The sequence below is a fragment of the Pteropus medius genome, unplaced genomic scaffold (assembly GCF_902729225.1).
Source record: "Pteropus medius unplaced genomic scaffold, Ma_sr-lr_union100, whole genome shotgun sequence".
Classification (NCBI taxonomy): domain Eukaryota; kingdom Metazoa; phylum Chordata; class Mammalia; order Chiroptera; family Pteropodidae; genus Pteropus; species Pteropus medius.
This window is the reverse complement of record NW_024349800.1, coordinates 50,336,062-50,348,581: the sequence shown is the minus strand read 5'-3', so window position 1 is coordinate 50,348,581 and position 12,520 is coordinate 50,336,062. Positions and strand designations below refer to the sequence as shown.

At 35.7% G+C, this 12,520-nt stretch overlaps 1 protein-coding gene and 1 pseudogene across 2 annotated transcripts in view; one reads left to right on the top strand and one right to left on the bottom strand.

Moving 5' to 3' along the window:
• Positions 1–8,039, top strand: part of HADHB (hydroxyacyl-CoA dehydrogenase trifunctional multienzyme complex subunit beta) — a 28,832-nt gene extending 20,793 nt beyond the window's left edge. Inside the window, exons 10-16 of one of the 2 annotated variants that reach the window (XM_039887627.1) lie at positions 483–604; positions 2,941–3,020; positions 3,099–3,146; positions 3,831–3,918; positions 4,282–4,356; positions 4,784–4,948; positions 7,474–8,039. In XM_039887627.1, the coding sequence (XP_039743561.1) occupies positions 483–604; positions 2,941–3,020; positions 3,099–3,146; positions 3,831–3,918; positions 4,282–4,356; positions 4,784–4,948; positions 7,474–7,509 (614 nt within the window). In that variant the 3' untranslated portion in view covers positions 7,510–8,039. The remainder of the gene's footprint in view (positions 1–482; positions 605–2,940; positions 3,021–3,098; positions 3,147–3,830; positions 3,919–4,281; positions 4,357–4,783; positions 4,949–7,473) is intronic. The other variant, XM_039887628.1, reaches the window with a different exon arrangement.
• Positions 2,554–2,672, bottom strand: LOC120622267 (uncharacterized; annotated as a pseudogene).
• Positions 8,040–12,520: the final 4,481 nt, after the last annotated feature.

Here is a 12,520-nt window from a genome sequence, read left to right as displayed (position 1 = left end):
ACTATATCTCCTCCATTCATTAACTGATAACTAAGAGGTGGGTAAGCAAGCCGGGGTACAGAAGCAGAATGCATCATTGTTAAAATATTTTGTACCTATAGGCAGTGATCCGGCCAGTAAATCCCTTTAGTTAATAAATTTTTAGCAGATAACTAACTAGAAGTGAGACATGGCGGTTAGCACGTACCATGTCTTATCCTTAACCTATTGTTTCTAAAGGTGAGGTCACTACAGGAATAGCCAAATGTGAATGAGTATCTTAAAATAAGGTGTCCTTTTTTTGTTAAATCAGATTTTTTTCCAGATGTCTTAAGAGCTTAGTTTAAAATTTGATAATATCTTGATAACAATAAAAGACTTCCTTTTTAGCCAATAGGTATGGTTTACATTTCATTTGTTCTTGTAATTTTTAGAGCATATTTCTCTAGAGATGATATAATGCTTATAGTTCCTTAGAGTTAAAAAGTTCATATTTTTTATAGGAAAAGACACAGTTACCAAAGATAATGGCATTCGTCCTTCCACCCTGGAGCAGATGGCCAAACTAAAACCTGCATTCATCAAGCCCTATGGCACAGTGACAGCTGCAAATTCTTCTTTCCTGGTAACTGATGTGTGCTATATGTGTTTACTAGTGATTTTTATATTTGTGTACTCTTAATAGAAAAGCCTAAAGTAGGTCTGTTTGTATTATGAATAGAAGCTTTAAAAAATAGTTATTCATTATAAAGATAATGTTAAAGAAGAACCATAGTTTTTAAGGCCTTAGAAATCACCTGATCCAGCCACCATTCAGATGCAAAAGGCTGTTCTCTTCAGATACTTAATCAGTCAAAAAACTGATTGTCTATCCTAGGCACTAGAGATAAAAAGAACAGATGATTGTAATATCGGGAGAAAGCGCTGTGATGGCTGTAAGCATAGGCTGTTCGAGAAGATGCCTAGATGGGCGGGAGGCGGGGGATCAGAGAGGCTTCTCAGAAGAGTTAACACTTGAGCAGCAAATATTGAGGAAGAGTACAAGCCAATTCAAGAAATGTATAAAAAGCATTCTAGGCAAAAGGAATAGCAAATGCAAAATCAAAGAGGAATGAGAGCAAGGGCCTGTTTGCAGTAAAGCTTGGTTGGAGCATAGGATATGAACTGGGGAGTCATAAAAGATGTAGGAAGTAAGCAGAAGGAGTGATAAGATAACTCTTTCAGCTCTGAGTGTTAGAAAATGTTGTTTTATACTGACCCTGAAATTATTCTCCTGTCAGAGAATAAATAAATCCTTATTTTTATTTTACTTATCTGCAGGTAGCTTCATATCCTTCCTTGTTTTTTTGGTTTTTTTTGGCTCCTCCTCAATTAAACGTCCCTATTAATTCTGCTTCTGCTTGTAAGATGTGATTTCCCCTCTCCTACCACCTTGGGTGTAATATTCTGGATGTAGTCCATCTAGTCAATATTTCTTTTACAATATAACTCCCCTACCTGGATGAAACATAGGTGCATAGGTACATGTTTGTGCCATATTTGACCTTGGTAAGCGACTATTTAATACTTGCTCTTGGTTTAGGGGAAGGGTGCCTGGAGTAGTTCCAACAGGATGATGCACCACCTCGTTAAGCCTGGATGGTGAAGGACTGGTTAGATGATCATTTCCAAAAACAGATTGGATGATAGGGCCATGTGACATGGGCCAAACCCTTGCCAGATCTAAACTCCCTTGATTATTTCTGGAGTATGCTGATGGTGCAGATTTATCAGACGCCAGAAACGCAGATCATCAGAGGCAATACACACAGATACATGGGTTTTTGGAAATGTGTAAATGCACCACATTCATTGCAATTTTACACAGTGGCGCATTGAACATATTAATGTAATGTCCATAAACCATTTGTAATGTAGAGTCAGTTATTTCCATACTTTATGGCCACCCTATTGGTGGTGCCTACAAAGTATCTTCAGGGTTACTGAGTTATAAAAAAAATGGTATAATGTGATAGAAATTGTTTTGATTTTGCAAACTCTACAGAGTAGTTTCCTTTTCTTCAGAATTTTGGATTTTTTTTTTTCCGGCTCTTTTGAAGTCATGGTAAAGGACTCTTTCAGTGGTACCTCTTTGTCCCACAACTCCTCAATTATCAGCTAGGAAAGAGCACATTGGATGTGTCCAAAGAAAGAAGACTGTGATTCTGATGTTCTCAGTTGCCTACCTGTGTCTCTTCTCCCATTGATTTGCTTGCTATGGAATTTATAAGTAGAAGAAAATCACCTAGAAGACACTGGTAGGAAGCAGCTAAGAAACAGTCCAGAAGATAAAAAAATAAGTAAATCGAATTGTTTTAATTCATAAAATTCTTCATGTTCTGTGCCAAAAGCAAAACCAAATACAAAACAAAAACAAAAAAACAACCTTTTAGTTTAAGTTTATTATGAATTTATATTTCTAATTTGTTTTATTTTATTTATTTGTTTGTTTATTTATTTGGCGAGTCAACTCTTGGTGACCTTACAGATTGCAAGGATCTTGTCAGTTTACAATCCCTTATTTTTTATTTTTTACACCTACAGCACCTGGTCTTCCTAAGTGGTTTTCCATCCAAGTACTAACCAGGCCCAACCCTACTTAGCTTCCGAGATCAGATAGGATCGGGCTTGTTCAGGGTGGCATGGCCGTAACTGAATTTATATTTCTAAAGTTACCTATTTGTCCATTTGGTAATTATGTTACTTTTTGAACATCCTCCAAAAATGAGTCAAACACTGTAGTGTGTGTGTGTTTGAATTGTGACTTAATGGTAGATAAATTGAAAAGGTTTTGCTGTGTAGAAAAACCATATAAGTATAATTAGTTGGCAGATTGAGGAACAAGACAAAGAAGAAGATGGCTGGGGAAATACCTACAACAGGCTCAAGAACTTAACATTATTGTTCTGGTTAACGTTTCAGACTGATGGTGCATCTGCAATGCTGATTATGGCAGAGGAAAAAGCTCTGGCCATGGGTTATAAGCCAAAGGCGTATTTGAGGTAAGATAAATGTTTAAATAAACTGCCTCTGGTTTCTTTATTTTAATACTGGAGCTAACCCCTCTATTTTTTACCTAGGGAGTTTTTGTATGTGTCTCAAGATCCAAAAGATCAACTTTTACTTGGGTAGGTAGCATATATATCCTTGGATTATAATCAGAAATATTTGGTTACCCACATTTATTACACAGATTTTAAAGCACATTGAGCCTTGAATTTATAAATGGTTTGTGTGTTGGATTTTTAAAAAATAATCACAATCCTTTATATTGGTTTATCATTTTATAGTTTTGGATTCTTTTCTACTTTTTCCTATAATTTCTACTAATAATTATGTATATAACTTTCTATTTTTTTATTAAGATATCATAAGCATTTTTTCATATTACTTACTGTACAACATTCAGAATAGCGTTTTATGAAAGCCTCTTCATTTTAGACTGCCTCCTCCCTTACAAGGCTTTACCCTCACTGGCCTCCATTATGTCCTTCAAACTAGCCATGCCATATCTTTTGCTTTGCCCTTTGAAGTCTCTGTCCTAGCTCTTCACTTCATTCGTTTGTCTTACTCTTTCATTGTTTATGTGTTTATTATCTATTTCCCTGACTCTAGAATATAAACTGCATAAGGGCAGAGGCCATGTCTATTCAGTTCACTATTGTCTTCTCAACACTTAATTAACATTTGTACAGTAGAATCAGTGAACGAGTAGAGGACATTCTAATAGCCATATAGAATTCATTTTGGGGAATATGAAAGCGCTCTTAGGTTAAAATGTAAAATTTTAACATATTATTTTTTCTTTTCAGACCAACATATGCTACTCCAAAAGTTTTAGAAAAGGCAGGATTAACAATGAACGATATTGATGCTTTTGAATTTCATGAAGCTTTCTCAGTAAGTCATTTTAAAGACAAATATTAAATAACTATAATCATAAAAAATGTGCACATTTGTGGGAGAGGGCAAGGTGTAGTTTATAACATGAATGAAATGAAAAGTGGAGCTTTGTATTTGAAGTGCTGACTCTGCTGGCGGGGCATAACCAGAGAGAATCCAGCGCTACGTGTACCGCATTGAAAAACATACTTTTTGAGGCTCTTAGAGACCCTTCAAAAACACCGAATTGTTTCTTTAAAAATTTTTCAGTGAAAACAGATTTAAAGATTTGCTGAGCTTTGGCGTTAGATAAACATCCATAAAACAAAGCCTCGGGAAACATTAATAACAAGGTCCTTATTGAATTATTTTCCCTTCTAGGGTCAGATTTTGGCTAATTTAAAAGCCATGGATTCCGATTGGTTTGCACAAAACTACATGGGTAGAAAAACCAAGGTAAGTTTTTCATGGGTAGAAAAACCAAGGTAAATATGCATGGATTTCCAAAAACACTTTAATATTTGGAGCTTAGTTACCTGCTAGTAAAAATATGAAGGGGAAAGTTTCTCATATGAAGAAGTTTGTGTTTCATTACATGTATTTGCTTCTTAGTTGCAAAATAGTTCCTGGAAATTCTTTAAAAAATACAGCAAAATTTTAGGTTTCCTTTTTTTCTTCCCATTCCGATGTTATATGAAAACTAAATAGACCCTTGGTTTTCAGAATTGACCTAGTATTCTTCTTTTGCAGTAAAATAATTTGTGATGTGTCTTAAGTTATTATTTCCCTCCCACTTTGTTACTTCCTATTACTAAGGGCCTGGCCTGATTCTTATCTCAAATAAACTCATCTTTGTATTTGTATCTGTTTTTGTGGGAGCCAGGTTGGACCACCTCCTCTGGAGAAGTTTAACAACTGGGGTGGATCACTGTCCCTGGGACACCCATTTGCAGCCACTGGTTGCCGGTTGGTCATAACAGCTGCCAACAGATTACGGAAGGAAGGAGGCCAGTATGCTTTAGTGGCTGCCTGTGCAGCTGGAGGTCAGGTATGTCACAACAGCTTTGTGGGAGCTTCATAGGAAAGTCATTTTCTTAGAAACAAAACAAGCTCATCCAAGACTATTTGATTTAGTTTAGTTTGAAATATTCTTAGAGCAATATTTCTGATGACAAGCAACCAGGCAAAAAAGCAGCCTATTTTTGTGGGGAGAGGGGGGTACAATTTTAATTCCGATATTACTTTGGAAGGAAGGTGCTATTTAAATCCAAGTAATTTTTTTCCTAAAATAATGTTTACCTTTTTTTGTTTATAAAAGTGGTATTGTACTCATTATGGAAATTATAGACAGTACAAAAAGTATATAGAAAAAAATTAGATCACCCTTAATCCCCTCACCAGTAAGTTATTATTCACATTTTGATATATTTTTTAATAATAAAATATTATTCATTTATCTAGTCACCATGAGACTTCTCTATAAATTCTCTCCAAGAGATAAACTGCCTTTCTTCAGAAATGAACTATACCTTAATTGGAGAATTAACTTACCTCTCACTGCTATTTAGCTGGGGGAAATTATATCATTCTACAGATTTTTTTCTGCTTGCTTTACTTGTGGTACAGCAACTTCCTACCTACCATAGCATTTCATTCTGGGAATAAAATCCTAAAGAAAGGCTGGCTGTAATCTTTTTTTTTAACCCTCATGGAAACATTTGATTTTCCCTCAGTTTACAGTAACTTTCTGTTGCTGATCAAGAGAATAATCAAGATATGTAAAAGTATAAACATGTTACAGTTGAAAGGCTTTATTTGTGGCTTTTCCTCAGAAACTTTGAAGAAACAAGGAGTCAGTTATAGGTTGGAACATTTTAGACTTCATGATCAAAAGCATTTTTTAATCTGTGTAACTTTTTTATAGAAAACCATATTCAACTAAGACTGGAGCCTTTCTTCATATTTCTATACCACGTTTAAACAAAGAAAACAGCTAGTGCGTAGCATTGTGTGTAGTGCATAGTCCACATAGATTAATGTCCTTTGTTTTTGAGTGTTTGTTCCTTAATCTTTCATCTAGCACATAGTATATAAATAACATAATACTAGATGCCTTCGTGGATGAACAAAGAATAATACCCAGTACCTTTCTTGTAGTGAGGAGAGAGATGATGCATCTTAGACACTAGATTAAACTTGTTTCATTAAGAGCCAAATGAGTGATACAAACATGATTAGACAAGAGGAAGAATCCATCATTGTGGATCCAGAGCAGAGTTTCTCACATTTGGCACTATTAACATTTTGGGCCAGATAATTCTTTGTTGTGGAGAGTTGTGTTCTGGGTTGTAGGATATTTAACCTGATTTCTACCTACTAGATTCCAGTAGGAACACCCATCTTCCCATATACACACAACTGGGACAACCAAAAATCTCCAGACATTGCCAAATGTCCTCTGGGGAGAGTGGGAGGCAAAATACCTGCAATTGAGAATCACTAATCTAGAGCAATCAAAAAGATTTGGAACATGAAACCAATGTATTTTAAATAAAGCTGGAGAAGGAGATTTCTGCCTTATTATGGGCCCTTTTAGGATAACTCGAAGTCAAACTTTCCCATTTCTGTTCTTTTTTTGTTTGCTTGAACCTGTGTGAAGTATCTAACAGTTTGTTTTGAGATATGTTATATACTAGATTGGGGTCATAAACCATGTAGCAAATCTTTGTAGCTACAGTGTTCAACTTGGTGCCTTATGAATAATAGTTCCTTTTTAAATATGTATGGGGATTTAATTGAACCTAGAAGCAGGGAAATTAGTTAGGCTTTTAACTGGTTTGATGGCAGTCCAAAAGATAGAATGATTGTGATTTTCAGATAGGATTTAGCCACACAAAATCATAAATTTCTATGGTTGGTTTCAGGTGGGGAGATCACTAGTACAGAGAGCACTGTGCATAGTGCTGGAGAGGGGTTTCCTACTTTCTTACCTTTGTGAGCCCTCAGATCATCTTTACCTGAGTAGAATAGCGAAGAAGAGCCAGTGGCTTTGGAATCTAGACCTGGTTTTAAATTCTGGCCCTGTGACTTAATAGCTTTGTGGATTTGGATGAGTAGCTTAACCTTTCAAAGCCTCATCTAGAAATTTACTGGTGTTAGTGGTCACTGTTTTATGTTTACTTTTGTACAGCTGAAAAAGCTCCCTGTGGCTTCTTATTTTAATGGCAACCACTTACGGAACAACCACTAAAAATCAGATTCTACTAGACAGACTCCGAGGCATATATGTGTACATGTGTACATGTTTGTTTAGAAATGTATGGGTGTATATATATTGTATGCTATCTAATTTAACTCACAAAAACACTACAAGTAAGCACCATGAGCCCCATTTTATAGAGGAAATTGAAGTTCAGAATGGCTAATAATTTTCCCAAGATCACAGAGTGTTTGAATGGCAGAGCCAGGATCAAACTCTAAAGTCTGTACTTTTCCCATTGTTCTCTACTGCCTTTGTGTTGGCTGAATTCATCACCTTTTGTTGCTCTAATTGAACTTATTTTTCCTTTACAGGGCCATGCTATGATAGTGGAAGCTTATCCAAAATAGATCAAGAAGAGGTGACCCGGAGTTTCTGTGCAGTACTCCTAATTAGCAATGCCATTTCAATGCATTACTAAATGACATCTGTAGTTCCTGGCTCCTCTTAGGAAAACAAAATTTGTGGCATACTGTTAAATACTTTGCAATTAAGCCTTGCCAGTGGTCTGAGCTTTCTATTCTATTAGTCACAGCTTACTGCTTCTTCAGGGATTTCTTAATCGCCAGAATCTCACACAGTGATACATTTAAATATTTGTTTTTGGTCTCTATTTTCATTAAAGACTAAATGAGTGGTTGCAGTTTGAGAAAGAGGTTAGTTGAGATTTGTAATCATCACTGTAACATTTGCAAATTATACTTGGTCCTATTTGTGACCTAAAGCTAAGTGTTTTTTATAAAATGCAAATCAGTGTGCCTAAATTAACTTAATTATGGGAAGATAATTCAGAATCTAAATGTCACTGAAAACTTACAGTAAATATTTAGATACATAAATACCACATTGGTTACTCTTAATAAAGTGGAGAAATATTGGAGAACTGTATGCCTTATTTTTTGATGCAAAAGGTGGTTCTCTTGGCTTAGGGGCAAATTTTGCCTTTGAGTCCTCATTTGTAACTTCTAACCATTTTAGTCAACCACGAGGCTGCTAGGAACATAAAAAGAAGGTTCTGCTTTAAAATAATACCTTTTTTCCCCCCACTGCTTGATTGAAGTAAATTTATTTCACTGTTCAGAGGTGCTTCTGTTTGCCAGGATTTAAATGAAATATAAGGAAATTTAAAAATTTCAATTAACATACTAAAAATCCTTTCAGTTTTTTGACAACCAAACTGCACTAAATAACACGTATGCTATAGTGCTTTGAAGAAGCAAAAGTCTAAATCGTGGCCGTCTATGTGAATGTTGCTTATTAAGTTAATGAAAGTTATTGGCAATCAGAATCATTCTCTAGTTCAAGGACAGATTGGGCAAGGAATAGGTGCTAACCTCTTAAAAGGGCACTTGAGAATTTCAGCATCATCTCCCCATGATTTCATTGGTATTTTCAACATAATGTTAGTTTTTAATACTGAAACCCATTCTATTTACATACATATCACAAAAATCAACTCTAGATAAGTTAAATATAAAAGGTAAAAAAAAAAACCTTAAAATTTAGAAAAAGATACCACTGGGACCTGAGGTTGGGGAGAGAGAGGGAGGTGGGATTTCTTAAACAAGACATTTAAATTGCTATCAAAAACAGATGTATAAATTTGCCTATATTGAAGTAAAAACTCATTCTTTATATGATGGAGTGAAAAACCACAAATGGGGCAAAGATAAGGATGTAGCTTATAAAGGACATGTATGTATGTTTATATATCTTACAAAGATATATATAATAGAGATATATCTTAGAAAGGATCCAGGATATATAAAGAATTCTTATAAATAGGAAGAAAGATAATTCAGTGAAAAATGGCAAAAGATTAACGGTTTTTTAAAAAAATAATATGCAAATGGAGAATAAACATAAAAAGTTTCTCATTAGTAATCCAGAAAAACCAAATTAAGATTGTAATGAGGTTTTATATCTACTAGACTGATAAAAATGAACAAGACTAAGAATACCAACTGTTGGTGAGGATGTGAAACAGTGGGAACTTTTATACACTGCTAGTAAGAATGCAGATTGATAAAACACTGGAAAAAGTCTGGTATTATCTTGTACGTTTGAATATGACACATGGTCTATAACCCAGCATTTCCACTCTTAGGTATATTTCCTAAAGAAACGTGCCCATGAGTAGCAGGAGTTATGTGTAAGAGTATTGATAGCATTGCTCTTTAATAGCAAAATACTGTAAGTAATGATCGAGGAAAGTTTCAAAAACAAGCAAAACTACATTTCTAGGATACCTACACATGAGGTAAAAATGTTTTCTGAAACAGTTAAGGGAAGAGAAAAGAGATAAATCTTAAAGAAGAATTCCTAGTAATGTATGTAGACTCTGCTCCAGAAGTTGCAGCATGCCCCTCTACCTTTGAGTGTGGGCCGAATTTAGGGACTCAACTCCAGTGAATAGAGAATGAAAAGGGCAAACAAGTCATCTGCACAGCAGAGAAACCTGGCAAACACTAACTTAACCAACTTAGGGAGGGTGGCTCCACAGTGTAGTGGTTAGCACATCTGCTTTACACACAGAGGGTCCTGGGTTCGCACCCCAGGTGGAGCCACAGGCCATATCCCGGGTGCACCAGGCCCCGGATGTATGATGTGAGCATGTGGGAGGAGACGCCCCACCTTCAGAGATCCAGTTCTGAAGGGGAAACGGCAACATCCATAGGTCAGGGCTGAAAATGTGGGGGAGGAATTAAAGAGGGAGAATAAAAACTAAGTGGCCAAGGTTAACATCCTCAGTGCCATCATGTGGATATCACCTCTTGTGAGGTGATCAGAGGCCCCTCCCCCTCAGGAGTGTTCTTTCAAAATACTCATAGCCAGTTGAATCATGAGAAAACAGCAGACAAACTCCTACTGAGGAACATTCTACAAAATACTTGATCAGTACTCAGAACTATCAAGGTCATGAAAAACAAGAAAATACTGAGAAACTATCACAGACCAGAGAAGGCTAAAGAGACATGACACCTAAATGTAATGTATCCTGAGTTGGATTCTAAAATAAAAGAGGACATTAATGGAAAAGCTGGTGATACCTGAATAAAATCTGGAGTTTAGTTAAACCCTCACACATGTGGTCAAATTATTTTCAATAAGAGTGCCAAAACTGTTTAATGGGGGTTAGAACAAGTCTTTTCAACAAGTTCTGTGAAAATTGTATATCTATATGGAAAAAAATGAAGTCGGACCCCTACCTTTCACCACATATAAAAATTAATTCAAAATGGTTCAAAGACCTAAATGTAAGAGCTAAAATTATAAAACTCTTAGAAGAAAATGGGGAGAACTACATGGCACTGGATTTGATAGTGATTTCTTGGATTTGACACCAAAAAACAAAAGAAAAAAATGTAAATTGGACTTAATCAAAATTAAAAACTACATCAGAGGGCAGTGAAAAGGCAACTTCTGGAATGGGAGGAAATATTTGTAAATCATATATTCAATATATGGGGTTAATATCCAGAATAAAGAACTCCTACAATTCAACAACCAGAAAAACAACTCAATTTTAAAATAGACATTTCTCTAAAGAAGATATACAAATGACCACTAAGCGCATGAAAAGATGTTCAACATCACTAATTGTTAGGGAAATGCAAGTCAAAACTAATGAGATACCATTTCGCACTTTGGAAGTAGCATTAAAAATCCCTGAAAATAAGTGTTGGTGAGGATGTGGAGAAATTGGAACCATTGTGCATTGTTGGTGGGAATGCAAAATGGTTCAACTGCTGTGGATGTGCTGGCTGGAAAATTACTGCTTGGCTATCGCCCATGGGAACATGACATTCTAACAATAAGCTTTCTGTTTCTGTACTCCCACTTGCACACCTGACCTGTGGGTTGACAGGTAGTGAATAGGAGAAAAATAGACGTTTGTGTTTAAGACAGAATGAGGAATGGGATTTAGGGCTTAAAAACCTTGTACCTCTACATTTCGGGGCTGCTTAATTTGGGGTCTGCGTACCCCTGGCAGACCCAGTGTGCTTCCTATAACTCACTGGTTTCTGGTGGTCCGTGTGTCTATCGGAGGCTGGCAGCTACAACATGATCATTGAGGGGAAATGGGAAAATGTGGGAATGGAAAGACAAAAATAATAAAGATACTATTCTGAAAAGAAATACATTGTGAAAGAGAAGGAGCATTTAGATATATTGGCAATGTTTATAGTTGCAACGAGCTCAACTAAGAGCCCTTTCCCCTTCCATACTTAAAGGACCATCAGGCATCAAACAGAATTGATTCCCAAAGCAGAACTCCAAATGAGTTCAAAGCTTCCTCAGGAGCCCACGTTCACTGTGGTCCACCCTTCTGTACAAACCTAAATTCCAGAGGGTATTTTGTTTATTTTGCTTGTCAAATTCCTATTTTTAAATATGCAAAATGTTCAGGAGAACTTTTTCAAAGTCATTTTATTGTTTTCTAATATATACATACATGCTCATTGTAAAAAAAAATTCAAATGACATTTATAGTTTAAATCATTGCATAAGAAGAAAATGAAAAATCAGTAGAAATACCCACCGTTAATATTTTGATATCACTTCTTGTCAGTGCACACATTTTATTTGTAAGCGCAGGTGGACCAAAACTGCCTAGCATCATGCTGTTTTGGGACCCTTTTGTTTTACTTAGCTATATAGCCTAAACATTTTTCCATATCAGTAGCTGTAGCTATATATCATTTTTAATGACTATATAGCATTCTTCTGTATGGATATATCCTAATTTGTTTTACCAAGTGCCTCTTTTTTGAGCATATAGACACAATGGAATGTACATCTTTTATACATTTATTCACTTGTCTACTTATTTCTTTAAGCCATCTTTTTAGAAATGGAATTGCTGCTAAATCTCACTTTATTATAATTACCTCCAAAGCCTTCTTGTCCAGACTTCTTTTTTATGGTGAGAGCCAAGTGAACAAAGGCTTAATGTCATTTCATTTATTGATTTGAAAGTGTGTTTTTACCAGCAGAGTGTGTGCATTGAGTATATGCAATCATTTGAGAAGGAAAATGAGAACACATATTTCTATAAAGCATACTCAGAAAAGGAGTCTGCTGCTTCTAAAGTATATTATTTGAATTATTCAAAAAATAATTTTATAATTAAAAAAATAAAGACTGCAAATATTAATAACATGATAATGACATTGAGACTTGACTGTGTTGTCAGGGTAACCAGCAAGGCAAAGCCTTCACAGTTTCAGTGGTTGCCTGCCTCCCCTGGGGTTTGGAACAAGTCCAAGGCATAGAAACATTGCAATTGTCCTGGAGAGTTGGTATCTTCTAGTTGAAAGAATGATTGAATCCATTTAGAGAAATATTTGGGCTGGGTTA